Below are 21,920 nucleotides of genomic sequence, written 5' to 3'. Positions count from 1 at the left end.
ATAGACTGGCCACATGCTGGTAACCTAGTGTGGCAGAGGGGTCAGTGGCAGGTAAGGAAACAGGGAGGGGATTACATGCTGTAGACGCTATGGAGGGAGTTCTTCCCCAAATGGCTCACAATAAAGACAGAAAATTTAGAAGTGGGGCTCAAACATAAAGGGGGTCCAAAAACGCCAGAAAGGTTGAAAGAGAACACACAAGGGGAACAAACCCACAAAGAATACAGGGAACCAGGTGTATAGCCAGATGGACATACATAAGAACACCGAGGGAGGGGAAGCAGGGGGCAGCGGGGATGGAGTGAGAATGGGGAGAGAGGGACACGGTGAAGGAAATGCAGCCTGGGGAATGAAGAATAGGCTGCAATAGCTCAGGGCCCCAGGTGCACCATACATGAACTCATGGAAGAACCGCGAGCCCCTGGGGGGCAGAGGGTGTTGCGGAAATGGCCAGATCCTTTTTTTTTTTTTAATCTAAGAATATGTGCATAAACATCAGTTCTTTTTCTCATTGTGTCAGAGTTTTTCGATGGTTCGGTAAAGGGTTTCATTTTTAAAGTGAATTAGTTTGTTACTGTGGGATTGGGACCAAGAATTTTTCTTAATATCTTCCCTTTTGGATCTCCAGCCGTTCAGCTGGGTCGTTGTTTGGTGACGGACAATGTTTCCGCTGCATACATGGTTTTCAATTTGATTTATCTATTGTAATGTCATATTATGTCATGCCATGAGAGGGACTTTCTGTTATGTGTGTTTTCGGTGTTCGGTGAGTTGGGAGGTTTGTGTATCGTAATATGTATCTATTTATTCATTTTTGTCGAAGCATTTGTTTCACCGATCTTTATTAAGACTTTAATCTCTTCTTGAATCTAATTACATATCCGGAGGTTCTTCAAATAGTACACTAATATAAAAGTGGAAGTAGAGAAATAAATTCCAGAAGTAACCCACGATACACTTGCACAAACAAAATTCCCTAGCATGGCCGAAATCCAGAATATCATTAAAGATACGGAGACTATACGATAAGATTGGGAAACAGTATTAATTCACCTACTCCACAAAAAAAGAAAATAAAAGAAAACTAACGTCACAATTACAGAGTAATTCCCCTCCTTCCTGGGACTTACAAACATGAAACGCGTACAAAACACGCTCGAAAGTCAAATGGATCAACAGTTGGGGGAGTATGAAGGAGGGTTTATAAAAGGAAGATTCTGTTTGAAACATATTTAAAATCTCAAGTTTATAATCGTGTGCGAAGAATGAGGACCCAAAGCATTCAGGTAACATTTGTAGACTTCAAAGAAGCATATAATTCGATTGACATAGAAATATTATTTAACATCTTCAAAGGATTGGAAGCTGACAACAAATCAGTGACAATCATAAAAAACTCTCTAACAAACCCAAAATGCACCCTCCAAGACTTTTGAGATCAAAACTGGTGTAAGACAAGGAGATGGATTGTCACCACTGCTTTTGAATGGTAGACTAGAAAATGTACCCAGGGAATGCAGGAAAAGAACAGAAGAAAAAGGAATTTAAAAACATTGTATTTTGAAGAAAGGGGGATAATCTGATAACTGATTCTTCGGCTTTTTCAAATGAACATACCATCTTAGATGAATTATAGAGGATGCAACAAGCATATGAATCACCTAGAAGGGACAGTTCAAAAGCAGGCTTTATGTGTGTTTTTGAAAAACAGGACATGTGACAAATGCGAAGGAGGCGCCAAAATAGATGGAAACTGATTATGTAAGAATAGAGAAAGGCTACAAAATTCGAATATCTACGTAAAATAATACAACCAAAAACTTTGGACACTGAAGCCTTAGAAATAATGGAGAAAGAAACAGGGGAAGTTCAAACAAAAGTAAAATGTTTCAAAATCTTGCAGGAGAAAACAAAAACACAGGTGAAATATGGGCAGAAGAAAGAAAAGAACATAGGGAAGGAAAGAAAAAAGTTCGTAACCATATCCCATCAAGTCTCCACTTCTAATGACCTCGTTGTCGACGGGAGCTTAAACCGCAGTCTTCCTTCCTTCCACTGCCGTTCAGTTTCTATGACATTATCTTCCAGTTCTGCATGCGTATGTTCTTGTAACGTAGCATTAGTTATAAAGGTGGCTATTACTATACACAGTAAGCTTTCTGGTTTCAATTCTAACGCTGGCGCGGCCTCGCTCGCTTTGAGGAAGGCTATATCCGCCATTTAATAACGGGATCATTGTAGAAAACATCGACACCGACTGTGCTTGGAAATGGTCTGAAGGTGGTTCCGTGATGACACAAATCTTGAGCGATGACGGAGAAGGGTAAATGTATCAGTTTCGGTAAGGGATACGACCGAGTCGAAAGGTATAACGAAAATCTACTCAAGTTCCTCCTTACCCTCGCGCAGCGTTCAAACTAAGAGCCCGAGCTTGCGAACCCTAATTATGACATACAGAATTCCCGCTGAATACTCTCCAGTACCTACAGGTAATTTCCCATGATCGTGGACAGGTAACGCTGCACATTACGATGTAAGAGAGACCGAAAATCCTAAGTTTCCGGACCAGGGTCCTTTACCTCAAATTGATACCTTTACGCTTCTCCATTATGCCTGAAGGTTTGTAACATCATCACAGAATCACACCATCTATCCGCATTTGTGGCCCGTATCATCTCTAGAATGATTCTCCATTTGTCTCTAATTTACTTACAATTTTCTATCTTTGTCGATTCACGTACCCACAACGTCACCAGGCAGCATTCAGTATCGTGGTGGGTTATGGTCACACTGTTCTGTCTCATTATTGTTTATATACTGTAAGTTCCCTGTTATCAGCGTGCTGGCTGTGCTTCGCTATTCATCCACTTATTGTTTGACGCTTTCTCGATGTTAAGTGTTGTATTTACCACGTATACGTAGCGTCAGACGCGATTATATGATGGGAAGAGAATCTTCTACCACCGAAAGTTGTCGCTGTTATAATGCGGCTTGCTTGCATGTACACCTATACAGCTTCGTCGCAGGTCCAGATAGGGTTGTAGGGTTGAGCTACATCTATGGATCCATATATTAGCAACAATTTACAGTAATTTCTTTATAGGATCGTTACATTGCTTGATTATAGCATGAAGATGATGCGTAGCACTAGTTCAGTGCTGACTTGCACTGATCTTTCTTTAACTCTGGCCTGGTCCTGAATCCAGTGGACGATAATTGCGATCACTTGTGGAGTGCCCAATTTGGCCGTTCTTCGAGGCGACTCCAGATATGGTCCTGATGCCGTCTTGGGGTACTGTTAATACAGTGCACTGCGGACTGAGTGGAGGCGTGTGTCGCCTTATATCTGCGTTCGACGGATGGATGTTGTAACATTATGTGATTGCCTTATCATTTTAAATCATTCACTAATCGAGCAGTCGCTCGGCAACAGCTACAGTTAGCAAATAATGTTGCGAGAATGTAAAAGGTGAACGGCCTGTGACGTAACTTGTTTATTGTCGAAGCGCCGTCAGGGCGAAAAACGGACAGAAGAAGAACACTTTTAAACTTCTTTTTTTTTGATGTACGAGATATTCTCGATGAACAGTTGCTCATTCTTCTCTTGTCTCCTGTAACCTGTGTCGGACGCGCATGTCTTGCCGCCGTATTATTATCGTTAAAAAATAATATTGTTTTAGTGTAAAGTAAATGTGTAATACTAAAAGTTCCTAGCAGTAGATTTATTGTGCGACGTGTACGTGAAAACGTCAAAGGAATTGTTTTCATTACGAGAAGTGCCAGTCAAAACGGCATCCATGTCAAATCCTTCATTGCAGTGTAAGTTCGTCTATTAATTGCCATAAATTCAGAGTTAAATGGAACTGGTGTATGGACTATTTATTTAATATAGAATCTAGGTCTCACTCCTTCATGAAGTTATTTAATTTCCTTTATGTTTCTGCCAAATAGAGAGTTCACAGTCACGAATTCTTTCGTCGAATTCGGACGGAAGTTGCATGCGGCGAAATATTTTCTCCGCACCATATTCTACTGGTAAATGCATGATAAACTACGGTCCCTTAGGAAATTCATGTTGAGCTATCCCAAAATAATTATAATTTGAATAGGCATTTTCTCTCCTCTGCAATGCAACTTCCGACTGATCAGACGATCAAACAAGAAACAGCCGCACACGGTCGGCGTTCGCAAATATGTTTCCACCGCTGATTATAGCTATATGTTACAGCACAAAAGTAAACATATTGTTATAATTAGCGACTACGAACAGGGACATTTATAACTGTATGTTTATGTATACACATTACGTAAACATATCGTTATAATGTCCACTTGGGAAACATTTGAGTGACATATGGCGAAAGCATCAGATAGATGGACCGTCTGTTTTAGGCTGGTCTTAACTTTGATGCATCTGAGTGTTAGGCAGCTCGACGTTCTTCTGTCTATGGCTATGTCCCGTATCTTCCGGAGGCCGTAGCGTTCACTAACTTCTCCTTTTTATCACTCTTTGATTTGTTTATGCTTAAGCCGTATTCCGTGCTAAGTATGTTTTTACATTCCTTTCAGCAGGTCTCTCAAGCCTTCTGCACTTCCGACCAGAAGGTCTGCGTCAATTACGAACCTGAGCAATGCTAGGTTATCTATTCTCCTTGCTCTTCTATACTTCGTCTGGATTTTATTTCACACATCTTCATTGCTTCTTCGGTGTACAGCCTGAACCATAGTCGCAATTTGGTGCCACCCTGCTTCACAGCCTTCCGTTCACCAAATGCAACTGGCTACAAATAATTGTGCCAGGAATAGAACCCCTTACTTCCCAATATTTGCTGTTACGGCGTGGCTTGTTTGCACGCAGCAACTATAAAGAGTCGTTACAGGGTCATCTAGGCTCACGCAAAAGCTATGGCAAAAGTGAATGACAACGACGATTAGCAATATATCAGAACGATTTATTGAAAGAAGATTTACCATACTTATGCAGGAGTATGACGCTTGACACTGATCTGCCTTTAAACACTAGCGTAGTGGCAGATACAATGAATGATCGCTAACATGTCGAATATAATGTCCATTGCAGCAGCAGTAAGCGATCTAACAACTGCACCAGACACCTATTCTCATATATAGACGTAGCCGACCACAGCGCCGTATTCTGCTTATTTACGTATCTCTGTATTTGAATACGCATGGCTATACCATTTTCTTTGGCGCTTCAGTGTAGAAATGTTTATAGACTACCGGCCATTAAAATTGCTACACCACAAAGATGACACGAAGTTTAACCGACAGGAATAAGATGGTGTGATATGCAAATGATTAGCTTTTCAGAGCATTCACACAAGGTTGGCGCCGGTGGTGACACCTACAACGTGCTGACATGAGGAAAGTTTCCAAACGATTTCTCATACACAAACAGCAGTTAACCGGCGATGCCAAGTGAAACGTTGCTGTGATGCCTCGCGTAAGGAGGAGAAATGCGTACCATCACGTTTCCGATTTTGATAAAGGTCGGATTGTAGCCTATTGCGATTGCGGTTTATCGTATCGCGACATTGCTGCTCGCGTTGGTCGAGATCCAGTGACTGTTAGCAGAATATGGAATCGGTGGTTTCAGGAGGGTAATATGGAACGCCGTGCTGGATCCCAACGGCCTCGTATCACTAGCAGTCGAGATGACAGGCATCACATCCGCATGGCTGCACCGAGCGAGGTGGCGCAGTGGTTAGCACACTAGACTCGCATTCGGGAGGACGACGGTTCAATCCCGTCTGCAGCCAAACTGATTTAGGTTTTCCGTGATTTCCCTAAATCGTTTCAGGCAAATGCCGGGATGGTTCGTTTGAAAGGGCACGGCCGATTTCCTTCCCAATCCTTCCCTAACCCGAGCTTGCGCCCCGTCTCTAATGACCTCGTTGTCGACGGGACGTTAAACACTAACCACCACCACCACCGCATGGCTGCAACGAATCATGCAGCCACGTCTCGATCCCTGACTCAACAGATGGGGACGTTTGCAAGACAACAACTATCTGCACGAACAGTTCGACGACGTTTGCAGCAGCATGGACTCTCAGCTCGGAGACCATGGCTGTGGTTACCCTTGACACTGCATCACATACAGGAGCGCCTGCGATGGTGTATTCAACGACGAACCTGGGTCCACGAATGGCAAAACGTCATTTTTTCGGACGAATTCAGGTTCTGTTTACAGCATCACGAAGTTCGCATCCGTGTTTGGCGACATCGCGGTGAACGCACATTGAAAGCGTGTATTCGTCATTGGCTATACGTCTCGGTCACCTCTTGTTCGCATTGACGGCACTTTGAACAGTGGACGTTACATTACAGATGTGTTACGACCCGTGGCTCTACCCTTCATTAGATCCCTGCGAAACGCTACATTTCAGCAGGATATTGCACGACCGCATGTTGCAGGTCTTGTACGGGCCTTTGTGGATACAGAAAATGCTCGACTGCTGCCCTGGCTAACACATTCTCCAGATCTCTCAGCAATTGAAAACGTCTGGTCAATGGTGGCCGAGCTACTCTTGATGAACTGTGGTATCGTGTTGAAGCTCTGTTTGACTCAAAGCCCAGGCGTATCAAGGCCGTTATTACGATCAGAGGTGGTTGTTCTGGGTACTGATTTCTCAGGATCTCTGCACCCAAATTGCGTGAAAATGTAATCACATGTCAGTTCTAGTATAATATATTTGTCCAATGAATATCCGTTTATCATCTGCATTTCTTCTTGGTGTAGCAATTTTAATGGCCAGTAGTGTATTTGTTGTAAATGGTTGTCTGTATTTCTCTGTCATCACACGATAAATAAATAAGTAACAGGAATTTTCTGAAATAGTGGTAGTGTGGCACTTGTTCGGTAGCGAGTTCTGCAGCGGCATGCGGCTGTCTGTGTGTTGCAGGTCGCTGGAGGGGATGAGCAACTTCGCGGGCGCGGAGTCTGCGACGGACGTGGCGGCGGGGGTGCTCAACTTCTCGCCGGACGGCAGGGGCCACGCGCTGGCCGCCGCCTGCCTGGCCGACCTCAGCCAGCACTTCCGCGGCGACCAGTGGGGCCACAACGGGCCCGGCGTCATCACCAGGGTGCTGAAGCGCGCCTGCAGCGCCAAGCAGGCAAGTGGGTGGCCGCCGGCGGGCTCAACTGTTGGTACCACTGCTACTGTCAGGCCTAGTGTCACGTATCACATTCATCACCATCATCGTGACTGTCAAAATCATCAGCACTACCGTTGTTACTACGATCTTTACGATCACACTCTTTACGATCTTCGCCGTCATTTTCGAACGATAATTCTATTTGCAGTTCCGTAGCCGATGCAACTTTTTTGCAAACACAAGTTGCACAACTAAGCTTCGTGCAATAGTTAATTGAAATAAGACGAGTACAACGAGCAGATTTGCTTCGCATTCATAGGTCATGAAAAGGCTTTCAATAGACTGACTCCTCTTTAGCCGAGCGGTTCTAGGCGCTTCACTTTGGAATCACGCAGCTGCTACGGTCGCAGGTTTGAATCCTGCCTCGGGCATGGATGTGCGTGGTGTTCTTAGGTTAGTTAGGTTTAATTAGTTCTAAGTTCTAGGCTACTGACGACCACAGAAGTTAAGTCGCATAGTGCTCAGAGCCATTTGAACCATTTTTTGGATTAAGCTAGGAGAATGCAGTAGGTGGTATAACATTTAGCAGCGCCATCAGTCAAAGAAATCAGTAACAGCTTGCACTGCATATGCTTGAACATTGTCCTGCAAAATGATGACCAGGTCCTGCAGAAAGTGTCATCACTTCTGTCTCTAAGCTGGTCGTAGGTTTTGCTCCAAAAATGAACAGCACAGGGACATGAGCCGTCCTTTAACAAAGTCTTTAATATAAAAACTTTCGGTTTGATTTCAATAAATAATAATTCCTTGCTGATTTAAAACTGCGATGTAATTTAAATTAAATTCCCCTGCCTTAGAGAAACTACCCAGATATTCATCCAAAGAAATATTAATGTATAAAAAGCGAACTTAGCCGTGTTAGAACGACAATAAGAATGGCTGAGGACCCACTTAATCAGGTTAATCGTCAAGAGACCTCAGGAAGCCCTGAAAGCTGACACTCATAGAGCGCCCAAACAACCGTTACGTCCAAATCACGATAACCTGTCCACAATATAGGTGAGCGGAACTGTGCCTGGCGCCCCATCTCGGCCAACGAAGAATGCCGCGGATGGGTGGCGGTCGTGCTTCAGCACCAGGAGTACTCACGCTAGCGGGACCAGCTTGAGCGACAGCCTCAGAGTGAGTGGGGCCTTTCCATATGAATCCCGTCACTGATGATCGCCTTAGAGAAATCTGAATGACACATCCTGCAGTACTGAATAGTTACCTTAAGATGTGGACTACTATAAAGTCACTGCCAAGTAACTCCGTCCCAAGCCCGCCAGGTTAGCCATGCGATCAAGCGCACATCTTTCTGGATGGGAAGGCGCGCCGGTCCGCGACAAGAATCCGCCCGGCGGATTAGTGTTGAGATCTGTTGTGGCGGCCAGTCTGTGGATGGTTTGTAGGCGGTTTTCCATCTGCCTCGGCGAATGTGGCTGGTTCCCCTTATTCCGCCTCAGTTACATTATGTCGACGATTGCTGCGCAAACACTTTCTCCACCTACGCGTACACCATCATTACTCTACCACGCAAACATACGTTCAAATGGTTCAAATGGCTCTGAGCGCTATGGGACTTAACATCTGAGGTCATCAGTCCCCTAGACTTGGAACTACTTAAACCCAACTAACCTATAGACATCACACACATCCATGCCCAAGGCAGGATTCGAACCTGCGACCGTAGCAGCGGTGCGATTCCGGACTGAGGCGCCTAGAACCGCTCGGCCACACTGGCCGGCTCAAACGTAGGAGTTACACTCGTCTAGTGTGAGACGTTCCCGGGGGGGGGGAGTGTCCGCTAGGGGGCCGAACCGCACAATAACCCTGGGTTCGGTGTGGGGCGGCGGAGTGGTGAGTGGACTGCTGTAGCCTGTTGTGGGATTGTGTACCACTGAGACTACAGCAGGAACGACGCCTTTCCGTCGTTTCTAGGTCCCCAGTTCAATACAATACAATACAATATATATTCTAATGCCATGCACTCCAAGAGATCGAGAATGGTCTTCTTTGAATAAAAAATAACAATCTAACGGCGTCAGAAGGGTTCGCAAACACCAAGGAAGCTTTAATTTTTTTTTAACTTGAAACCGTAAAACAAAATTACGACTAAAATAGTGAATTTTCATCTCGCAGTGCATTTGGTGGAGGTGTCGAAAAGCTTCTACAATCGGCTCAGCACCTCGTAATTAAGTCAACTCTGTGGAGAAGACATGAGACACTGGTATACTTCGTAAGCCGCTGGATTACAATAAAACACATATTCAGCCAATGCAGCAAAAGCACAATCTAGTATAATTTTAATTTAAGGCTGATATTTAAGAGAATAGGATACCGTGAATAAACGCCCATTAAACACGCGTTAACGAATAAGGCCACATTAATTGCGTTACATAATTTTGTGCCGACGTGGTAAATCGAAGCCAATGCAAATATGAAAATTTATCTCACTAAAGTAATTGAGCACTGGCTAGAATTTACGACATTAGTTAGTGCCTCGTGCCTCAGACATGGACGAGAATTACAACTGTAAGTTCCTTTAAACACCAAGCTGAGTTACCAAAATGCCATGAGGGAAAAATACGGCACGTGTAAGAACACAATAGTAGTCAGGACTGCTTAGTAGAGTAGCCTCCTTTTAAGAACGCTTAACGTCAGGTAAAGGCCAGTAAAATAATTCAGTAAGACAAAAAATATACATATACACCATATATCAAAGCAAAAGTTCTGGTACACAACTTGAAAGTCTCACAGAAACATAATTTAACAGACCTTACTGTCAACTTGCTTCCTTAACCACAGGAATGACAATGCAGTCTACCACCATGGAGACGAGAGCAGCCACGAATCGAACACAGTAGAAAAACGCCCGTCTGTCATGGCGAGCACGCCTCTGACAGCTCGGTAACCAACTCCACGAGGCTCGAAGATGCCAAACGATGAATACGAGATTCCCTCAGGCCGCAATGTTGGGAGCCTTTCTCTCCTACTGCGCAGAGAGAAAAATTGTTTTTGATTCCGCTCCACAGTCCATACTGCCTCAACCAAACACAACCAAACCCCCGATTAGCCACAGCCACCCCCTCCCCTCCTCCCCCTCACTCCCTCGAGAGGGAGCCACACCAACTTCAAAGCCCTGCAGTCAATGATGAGGTGCGACAACCAAAGTCGATATAGCCAGATAAGCTGCCACAGCTCAATATCTTCTTTGGAAGAGATTCGAGTCGACCAGCTCGATTCCCCCGTTTTACACCTTAAACTTGAAATCAGTGGACCGTCTGTGCTATGCAAGAGACGCTTCGTTTTATTTTATACACTCCCACAGGAAGGCGCAACTTTTCTGTTGAGCATGATACGGAAAAATGGAGACGCATACTTACAACAGAAAGCCAAACGCTATAGTAAAATCAAAATTAAAATTAGAAATTCGATTGATTTCGTGAGTGACGCCTTTGGGACCAACAACTCTCCCATGACTTCTACTTGCAAGTTTTATAAATATATTTTGCGCATACAGATATAAACTACATCAGAATAATTCATGACTTACACTACGTGATCGAAAGTATCCGAATACCTCTACGCAATGCGGAATTGACTAATGGATGTCAACAGAAACGGACCCGCCAGTAGAAAAGAAGGCAGGGAGTACTGTGTTGTCAGTAGAATGGGGCAACTCAGTAATAAATCCATTAGGTACAATTCAATCATTCTAAAGCTGCGTCAGTCGCCTATTGGTGATATGATTGTGAATCGGACATGCGAAGAAACAACACATCTAAACTAACACCAGGCAGACCTCATGTACGGATGGACATGTTGTTGTTGTTGCGGTCTTCAGTCCAGAGACTGGTTTGATGCAGTTCTCCATGCTATCTACCCTGTGCAAGCCTCTTCATCTCCCAGTACCTACTGCAACCTGCATCCTTCTGAATCTGTTTAGTGTATTCATCTCTTGATCTCCCTCTACGATTTTTACCCTCCACGGTTCCCTCCAGTACTAAATTGGTGATCCCTTGATGCCTCAGAACATGTCCCACTAACCGATCCCTTCTTCTAGTCAAGTTGTGCCAAAAATTTCACTTTCAACAATTCTGTTCAGTACCTCCTCATTAGTTATGTGATCTACCCATCTAATCTTCAGCATTATTCTGCAGCACCATATTTCGAAAGTTTCTATTCTCTTCTTGTCTAAACTATTTATAGCACCATATTTCGAAAGCTTCTATTCTCTTCTTGTCTAAACTATTTATAGTCGACGTTTCACTTCCATACGTGGGTACACTCCATACAAATACTTTCAGAAACGACTTCCCGACACTTAAATCTATACTCGATGTTAACAAATTTCTCTTCTTCAGAAACGCTTTCCTTGCCATTGCCAGTCTACATTTCATATCCTCTCTACTTCGGCCATCATCAGTTATTTTGCACCCCAAATAGTAAAACTCATTTACTACCTTAAGCGTATCATTTCCTAATCTAATTCCCTCAGCATCACCCGATTTAATTGGACTACATTTCATTATCCTCTATTTCGCTTTTGTTGATGTCCGTCTTATATCCTCCTTTCAAGAGACTGTCCATTCTGTTCTGGACGATCGAATATTGCGAAGGGTGACGGAAAAATCACATGAAATCAGCAGAACGAGTCACTCGTGATTTCCAAAGTGCTGTCAGCAGTCCAGCTACCACAATGACTGTGCGTAAGATGTTAAAACGAATGTGGTACAGGGGTCGAGCAGCTCCTCATAAAATGCGCATTTCTGTAATGAGTGCTAAGTGACGCTCGAAGTGGTGTAAAAAGCGACTCCACTGGACAGCATATGGCTGGACACGAGTGATGCGGCGTTATGAAACTTGCTTTACCACGCGGCAATCCGATGGAAGGGTTTGGGTTTGGCAGATACCTGCAAACTGTTGCCTGCCATCACCTTTAGTGCAAACAGTGACGCATGTAAGAGGTAGTGTAGCAGTATGGGGGAGTTTTTCGTGATTAGGGTATGCTACCACTATTACGCTTATTTGATGCCTACAGTGGAGGAGCAGTTGTTTGTATCAGCATGACAGTAAACCCTGTCATAAAGCAGCATATGTGAGGCAGTGCTTTGTGGACAATAACATTTCTGAAACGGCCTGTCCAGTGTCTTGACATGAAACAAACAAATACGTTTGGGATGAGTTAGAACGCCGACTTCGCCCCACACCCCAGCGTTCAACATCACTGCCTTCCCCGGTTTCAGCTCTTGAGGAAGAATGGGCTGCTATTCCTCCACAGACATTCACACATCTCATTGACAGTATCGCCAACTGAATTCAACGCATCGTATAGGCGATGACTGGACACAGTCTACAGGGTGGTCCACTGATAGTGACCGGGCCAAATATCTCACGGAATAAGCATCCAACGAAAAACTACAAAGAACGAAACTCGTCTAGCTTGAAGGGGGAAACCAGATGGCACTATGGTTGGCCCGCTAGATGGCGCTGCCATAGGTCAAACGGATATCAACTGCGTTTTTTTTAATGGGAACCCCCATTTTTTATTACATATTCGTGTAGTACGTAAAGAAATAGGAATATTTTAGTTGGACCACTTTTATCGCTTTGTGATAGATGGCACTGTAATAGTCACAAACGTATAAATACGTGGTATCACGTAACATTCCGCCAGTGCGGACGGTATTTGCTTCGTGATATGTTACCCGTGTTAAAATGGACCGTTTACCATTTGCGGAAAAGGTCGATATCGTGTTGATGTATGGCTATTGTGATCAAAATGCCCAACGGGCGTGTGGTATGTATGCTGCTCGGTATCCTGGACGACATCATCCAAGTGTCCAGACCGTTCGCCGGATAGTTACGTTATTTAAGGAAACAGGAAGTGTTCAGCCACATGTGACACGTCAACCACGACCTGCAACAAATGATGATGCTGAAGTAGGTATTTTAGTTGCTGTCGCGGCTAATCCGCACATCAGTAGCAGACAAATTGCGCGAGAATCGGGAATCACAAAAACGTCGGTGTTGAGAATGCTACATCAACATCGATTGCACCCGTACTATATTTCTGTGCACCAGGAATTGCATGGCGCCGACTTTGACCGTCGTGTACAGTTCTGCCCCTGGGCACAAGAGAAATTACGGGACAGTGACAAATTTTCTGCACGCGTTCTATTTAGCGACGAAGCGTCATTCATCAACAGCGGTAACGTAAACCGGTGTAATATGCACTATTGGGCAACGTAAAATCCACGGTGGCTGCGACAAGTGGGACATCAGCGACCTTGGCGGGTTAATGTATGGTGCTGCATTATGGGAGGAAGGATAATTGGCCCCCATTTTATCGATGGCAATCTAAATGGTGCGATGTATGCTGATTTCCTACGTAATGTTCTACCGATGTTACTACTGAAGGATATTTGCTATCGTGATCTACCGACAACGCTTGACAACATGCGTCAGCGCATTGTCAACGCATGTGCGAACATTACGGACAGCGAACTACTCGCTGTTGAGAGGAATGTCGTTACACATATTGCCAAATGCATTGAGGTTGACGGACATCATTTTGAGCATTTATTGCTTTAATGTGGTATTTGCAGGTAATCAAGCTGCAACAGCATGCGTTCCCAGAAATTATAAGTTCGCAAAGGTACATGTATCACATTGTAACAACCGAAATAAAATGTTCAAACATACGTACGTTCTGTACTTTGATTTAAAAAACCTACCTGTTACCAACTGTTCGTCTAAAATTGTGAGCCATATGTTTGTGACTATTACAGCGCTATCTATCACAAAGCGAAAAAAGTGGTCGAACTAAAACATTCATATTTCTTTACGTACTACACGAATATGTAATAAAAAGTGGGGGTTCCTTCTTTAAAAAACGCAGTTCATATCTGTTTGACCTATGGCAGCGCCATCTAGCGGGTCAACCATAGCACCATCTGGTTTCCCCCTTCAAGCTAGACAAGTTTCGTTCTTTGTAGTTTTTTCGTTTGACGCTTATTTCGTGAGATATTTGGCCCGGTCACGATCAATGAACCACCCTGTATATTAATGTCCACTAAGAGCTGTCCGGATACTTTTGATTAGATAGCGTATGTGGATCAGCGGGTTATGAGCAGAGCCACGAATGGATCTCCAGCCGCTGATGGGAGAAGTAAGTTTCTGTGTCCTACCTCAAGAAACCGAACACGTTTGCCTGTGTGGCGTGTTAGCACCCATGATTCAGCATTCCCACAGCAAAAGCTCTGCGTCACCAGCCCGCTAAGCGTCGTGAAAGGCAGAGACCTCGCTTCTTGTGTTCACATCACTGCTGGCGTCACCTCGACCACACGGAGAGAGTGGCAAGGAGACCATTTTTAGGTTGGGTTTAACTACGACTGTTGTCAATACCACTTGATTACACTAAGAAGTACTTCAAAACAGCATTTCTTTTTTTTCTTAAATCCGGAATTTGAGTTATTATTAGTACGTCAGAACTATTGGTTTTTATTTACGATTTCGTCTGTAGCATATGGCACTAATTGTGAGGGTAAAGGACATTTTCTCACACATTTTAGTGTGATAAGTTAAAAAAATGCGTTAGTTTAACTACCTACACTAGGTTTCATAGATCATGGAAGAAACACTACACTTTTTAATTTACACGCTTATTCACTTTTTTCTTTACATACAACGATCTCGAGAACGAATCACTTTATATTATTTCCATTTATGACAAAAAAGCATGTTGTCACACTATTAAAAGGATTTTTTACACATAGTTCAGTGTGTTAAGCATCAATAAAACTGATTACTGGAATAGTTTTGGTTCATTTGTTGTTCTTTCCCTCCTATACGCAATTTGTTGGTAATGAGAAAGATGTATTACAGATTAACTTTGTGTTATCAGAATTGCAGTGTTTGCAAATACAATGTTCGTAGAAATTGGCATAGAAGTCAGAAACTCATTCCATACAGCAAAGACACTGAAATCACTTTGTTGGTGCCCTATATTTCGAATAGGGTTCAGGACACTCAGCGCAGAACCACCCTCCTTCTTTGTTAGAATCATCTCTTGTTGCACATTTTTATTATATTTCTCTATCTTTATCCTCAGTTTCTACCTTGCACATAGAAACCGGTGTCTTTTTCACAGTTGCGTCTATCTCTGTTTCGGCGTTAACAAGAACGCCCTTTACTGGCGCATCATTTGCTTCCATTTATTCATCACCTTACACTTGCCAGATTTGGGAACTAGCAAATATATTATGGTCTAAAACGAATTTGTGGTTTGCACGTGGAAGGATCTGCTTCGGTAGAACGACTCCTGCGCGTACATCTATCTTTAACAATGCTCTTCCTGCGAAGGATCCTCAGTCGTAACCGACAGCAAAATGTCTCCATGACCATCACTGATGGCCAGACGGGACTCACCATGTATGAGAATGAAGTACGCACTGCGGAAGAAATGTAATAAATGGTTGTAACTTTACGTGTCTACTCCGCAAACCACTATGGCGGAGGAATATTATCGCGTTTCTTCCTACTTCTAGTCGCTTATTGAGTGAAAGAATAATGACATTCTTTATGATTCAGCGCGTGCCCTAATCTCTTTGGCATTATTCTCTCTGACATTATTCTCGAATACAGGTTCTCTAAATTTACTAGTTCAAATGGCTCTGAGCACTATGGGACTTAACATCTGTGGTCATCAGTCCCCTAGAACTTAGAACTACTTAAACCTAACTAACCTAAGGACATCACACACATCCATGCCCGAGGCAGGATTCGAACCTGCGACCGTAGCAGTCGCGCGGTTCCAGACTGAGCGCTTAGAACCGCGAGACCACCGCGGCCGGCTCTAAATTTACTCAACAGGATTTTGCGAGAATTATATCGTCTTTGTTCCAAGAATGCCTACGCGCTCTATCTTCCAGAACTGACTAAGCGCTACGGCCTCCACAGTTGAGTGGTCAGCACTGTTGAATGCCACGGGTGGGGCTCGGGTACGATTCCCGGCCGGATCGGATATTTTCTCCCCTTGGGTATTGAGTGTCGTGTCGTCCTCGTCATCATTTCATCAGTATCAACACGCAGGCCGCCACAGTAGCATCAAATAAACAGACGCCTAATCGCGTTCCATGACGACTGCTGATACACTTTCAAATGGGCTATACCGACCTATTAATATCCTAGCAACGCGTCTTTGTTTTCGTTCGATGTCTTGTAACGTATCAGTTCCTGGTCCCCACGTGCGCTGTTGCAGTCGCCCCAGCCAGTTTCCACTTCCGGGGAAGGGGTTCATGTTCAGCATGAAGGTGATGCGCTGGTGTTTCCCTTATTCTTCTAAATGGATGGCGATCACAATCTACTAGGATGAATTTAAGGTGGAGTAAACTTCCATTGATAGCTTATGTTTTGAGAGACCCATTACAGAGAAAGTTATCAGAGTCCTGATGGCCAATGAAAATGTCTGGAAGGCCTGGATGAGAAAACACAGGTGTACCAGGAGGAATGGTCAATATTCAGGCATGTTACAAGAACGATCATTCGAAGGAAAAACGTCTAGCGTACATGGGTTCTAAAATGTTTACTTTAAGAGCTGTAAGCATTTCTTCATCTTCGCTACTGTGTATCATGTCTCTTCTACTGAACAAGTGACCATAGCTCTTGATGTATTCATTTTAAAGTCCATGTTTATTGGACATTTTTTCCTTCTTCTGGTCCGTACTACCTCGTCAAAATAGCGTAGGTGAACAGGTGGTGATAGTTCTTGAGCTACGCATTTCAGAGCCCAAGTTTACTAGAGTTTTTTCTTCCGATGATCGATCGTTCTTGTCATGTCTTTGAATATTGAGCATTCCTCCTGGGACACCCTGTATAATTTCGTGTAGCGGTTGGGAGCTCGCGAAATCGAAGAGTCGGCCGGCAGCTCTAAAATGGCTCTGAGCACTGCGGGACTTAACAGCGGAGGTCATCAGTCCCCTAGAACTTAGAACCACTTAAACTTAACTAACCTAAGGACATCACACACATGCATGCCCGAGGCAGGAGTCGAACCTGCGACCGTAGCAGTCCCGCGGTTCTGGACTGAAGCGCCTAGAACCGCTCGGCGATCGCGCCGGCAGCTCTCTCAGGATGTACTGGTTTACGCTCTGGGGCAGAGGTGGAGTTTTTTAGAAATGCATCTCCGAAAACAGGAGTTTATGATCCTTCGTGATCAGCCAAGTTACTTAGTGCAGTACGGAAGACAGAAGAATCCGAAGTGCATTCCCGTGAAAGGGCGTGGAATTCTCGTTAGGCTCCTTCCTATTTTCCTGGACAACTGGTGCGGAGACCTCAGAGCAGGACGTGAAGGCATTAGTTAAGCGGAGGTCGCATTAGGTAAAAGTGAAGAACTTGGCTAGGATTAGTTCGAGCCGATAATTTTCGCATTCGGACATAACGCGGAGAATTAGTAGACAGTATGCTCCTTGATATTTTGTTTTTGTATATATGCTTCATTCAATATTAACTCCATCAGTATATCTCCAAACATCGCAAGGCTTTATATTTTACATAATATGCAATTTATAGTTTTTTTACGTTGAATGTTGTACTCACGTCGTGACGTTGTAAACTACCGCTCCTGCCCGTAGTTCTTCGATGTAATGTTTTTTCAGTAACGTTGTCGACATCTAGGTCTTGCATGCATATTGTAATACTTTTGTTTTATTTTGAAAATGGTCAATATTTAGGTTTGACAGGTAGTTGTATGCTCAAGAATATCTATGTCATTGCGAGTCACGTATCTATGGAACTTTTATTTGATGTCTATAAATTTTGTTCTTGGTTATTTGTAATCTCTGCTGTTTTTGCTGTGTGCTTGAAATGGGTTTGTTCATTAGGTATATCTTTGATTAAACAGCTAGCTGTCAGTTTCTAAAACTGTCAGAAAACACGTGTTAGAATAGACGTGCAACATTAAATCATCGAACAACTTTAAAATGTTACTGAAAAAATATTACACCCAACAACTAAGGACAGTAGCAATAGTTTACTGAAAGTTGACATAGTTCGTTTACATTTATAAATTACATATTATGTAAAATATAAATAAATGCGACTGTTTGCAAATGTACTGATGAAGGCAATAAATTGGAAATTAGCTGATCTAAATAAAATATCAAGGCAAGCATACTGCCTAAAATGCTACAGGTCCCACATTAAAGGAAATAATGCAAGCACATTTAATTTGTTTCAGTGCAAATTTCAGAGTGACGTTTTTGTGTGACTCTCTCCCTAAAGACTTTCGAGTGTCTTCCTGTCATATCGTCGTGATTATCGGTGAAAATAGCTAGTGGTCAGTTGGAGGCGGTGTATGAAATATTGTAGAGTGCACTTACTGTAGTCCAGTCGTCGAATCTCGGAATATTTGTGAGAGTAGTTGGATTACTACAGTACTTTTGAATGAGGACTTTGGAATTGTGAGACATTTAACCCGCCCGGGTAGCAGAGCGTGTTTTAGCATAGCTTCCGGGACGGGGATTCCGGCGCAATAACGACGAGAGCCCGCGTGCCGGCCAGCCTGGATGTGGTTTTTAGACGGTTTCCCACATCCGACTAGGTATTTACCGAGCTGCTAAACAACTTTCGCCTCAGATACACAATTCGCTTTTTGAAAACTGTCGCACACAGACAGTTGGGGTACAGATATTCCGCCTCAGCGGCTAACTGCGTGGCGACGGGAACAGCACTCTGCAACCCCTTAAGGTAACATGCCAGTGAACGGTTGGAAAAACAGTAACAATTTTCATAAAGTTTATGAGGGTCTAACTACATAATGTGAACTATGAACGCAAAGAAATTTTAGGACAATGAAAGTGTTTTGAGCATGAAGATTTTGGTATAAGAACAATCAGATTAGCTTCGATATAAACTTTATTATATAAAAATTTATGTCGGACAGTAATTTAAAATTTTTCCTGCCAGTCTACGTTTGAAGTCTTATTAACTACTTTTCCTAGATGCTTAAAACTTTGTGCACACATTTATGACATTGTTATCTAAAGAGTAGACTACAATCAAATGATTTCAATTAATAGTTTTTATACTATAAAACACAAATTAGACAATCAGAATTAAGGTAATTTTTTATAATTAATAAGGGTATATTTTTCCTCCTGGTGATAGTAAGTCGGTGTCTGTAGTCTACTTTTCTCCAAATGGTAGCCTGAAATATCACAAAAAATTTCAGACCTCTAGCTCAAATAGTTTTTGGCATAAGATAAAGATGGCAGAAAATTTGATTTTTGGGAAATTCAGTTTAGAGGCACATTTCAACTGCATTCTTGGTTGGTTGCCTCAAATACCCATTTTTCGAGCAGAAATTTCCGTTTCACGGTTTCTTTTCCTAGATGCTTAAAACTTTGTGCACACATTTATGACATTGTTATCTAAAGAGTAGACTACAATCAAATGGTTTCAATTAATAGTTTTTATACTATAAAACACAAATTAAACAATCAGAATTAAGGTAATTTTTTATAATTAATAAGGGTATATTTTTCCTCCTGGTGATAGTAAGTCGGTGTCTGTAGTCTACTTTTCTCCAAATGGTAGCCTGAAATATCACAAAAAATTTCAGACCTCTAGCTCAAATAGTTTTTGGCATAAGATAAACATGGCAGAAACTTTGATTTTTGGGAAATTCAGTTTAGAGGCACATTTCAACTGCATTCTTGGTTGGTTGCCAAAATACCCATTTTTCGAACAGAAATTTCCGTTTCACGGCTTCCTTGCTTGCTCCCTATGGCTCCGCCGTGCTGGGGTTGCTAGCTGTCCCATTATAACGGGACAAGTCTAAACAAGTGACAGTGATGAAATCGCATAAATTAGACACATCGCGATCGCATAAATTACCCTAACTGCTAGCTGCCTTCACTTACAAGCTTCAAACTTTGACACCGCCAAGCGACAACCGGCCTTAGTACGTGAAATTAATTTCAACTTGATACACACTTTCTTTTCCAGGGAAAAACGCTCTCAGAGACGGAAATACAAACCGAAAAACGGATTAAAGGAACTCAGAACAAAGCTGTCTATTCGTCCTATGTAATCACAAATTAAACACTTTCCGTTACTTTCCTTCAATTGTACTGTGAAACCTTGTTTCTTTCCGCGTCTCACGCTTCTAGGTCACCGCAAATAATAATGACGCCATTTGACATCCAATCGCAGCGGAAACACGGTCGTTGCCGCTTACCGACATATATTTAAATTTGTTTTTAAATATGTTCCCGGTGTCCGAATCAATTCATTTAACTACTGTTTTGTTCACACAACTCTAATTATTGATTTAAGATGGAAAAACAATTCGAATTTTTGAAGCAGATTCACTAGCAAGTGACCTTAAGCTAGCCGTGGAAACTTTGTGAAAAACTATCCCGACACTGCGCCGATGCGCGATAAACGCACAAGGAAACGCAAAAGAAGAAGATGAAAAATTGTGGGAAGTTGGCCCTGTCTAGCTGATCAAAGCGAGGCTTGCGACCCCTGCTTAGAATTGTCAGTGATGGAGCAGAGCAGAGAATTAATCTGGCTCCGCCAATAAACGCTTCTGATTACATCGGCGGAGTGGTACGCCTCGTGATTTGTCTCGCGAGCCGCCAATCGTTGAATAATGCGTCGATTCTGGCTGCATCCTCGAGTGCGGCTCCGTGTGACGCCAGGGAAACTCCGAAACAAGGACGACAAGAACTTTCTTTTTACTGTTTTTTTAAATTTCATTTTAGACAGAGCCTATTTCGCCAGATACAGATAAGTAATTATGTAAACATAGCCATTTATAGTGAAGCATCACTTGAAAATAGCATAATAGGGCGAATTCGCGATCATTGTGAATAAATACATTTAACTGAATTTTCCGTCTTGTTTGGCAGAACATGATAACATTACTTAACAGAAAACACTTCCAAATGCTCAGCAAAATTACATTTATGTAGTCATAAAACGGCTTTCGGCTTCTTAGGCCATCGTCAGGTGACAACTGAGTATCGCAATCATAGATAAAATGGCGCGCGATTTACACACGTATTATTTATATAGGGTATACAAATGGTATTGTATTACATTGTTTTTTTTGCCGCAAGGAAAGGCTTACATTCAAAAAGGAAAAAAAAGTTTTTATGAGGAGATAGCTACGTTTAACTGCTGTCGATAAATAAAGTTGAATTTACGATTTCAATATAGTATTTGTAACTGTCTTAGTTTAGCAGAGGGGAAAACGGGAGATTGAGGTTGAACATTTAATACTAACCTGGATTCTGTGTCATATGTGTGTTGATTTACAGCTGCGTCATCTTCCTCCTTTTCAGAACAGAATTATCGTGAGGTTTTCTGTTAAAAGGTGATCGGCTAAGGCTGAACATGTCTTTCTTAATCTGCAGACACTGTCATGATCACATAATCTAATTGCCATATCTCTGCCTGAGTGACCAATATATCATTTCCCACAATGTTTGCATGTGATTTTATACACACCACTCTGCGTCAAGGGTTACTGTTGAATGAAAAGTTTGGTATGCAGTTGGTATTACAAAATGCAGGTGCAGCTGCTAACTTTAACTTTTTTGCAAGGTTATCTGAAATTTTGTCGCCGGCCGGTGTGGCCGAGCGGTTCTAGGCGTTACAGTCCGGAACCGCGCGACCGCTACGGTCGCAGGTTCGAATCCTGCCTCGGGCATGGATGTGTGTGATGTCCTTTGGTTAGTTAGGTTTAAGTA

General features: G+C 42.9%; 1 protein-coding gene across 1 annotated transcript in view; it reads left to right on the top strand.

Moving 5' to 3' along the window:
• The window catches only part of LOC124775822 (lactosylceramide 4-alpha-galactosyltransferase-like), a 417,784-nt gene that overhangs the window by 293,860 nt on the left and 102,004 nt on the right, over positions 1 to 21,920 (top strand). Inside the window, exon 2 of the mRNA XM_047250654.1 lies at positions 6,927 to 7,137. Within this exon, the coding sequence (XP_047106610.1) occupies positions 6,927 to 7,137 (211 nt within the window). The remainder of the gene's footprint in view (positions 1 to 6,926; positions 7,138 to 21,920) is intronic.

Source organism: Schistocerca piceifrons, chromosome 2 (assembly GCF_021461385.2).
Source record: "Schistocerca piceifrons isolate TAMUIC-IGC-003096 chromosome 2, iqSchPice1.1, whole genome shotgun sequence".
Taxonomy (NCBI): Eukaryota; Metazoa; Arthropoda; class Insecta; order Orthoptera; family Acrididae; genus Schistocerca; species Schistocerca piceifrons.
The sequence above is the reverse complement of the archived record's forward strand: the minus strand, read 5'-3'. Positions and strand labels throughout refer to the sequence as shown.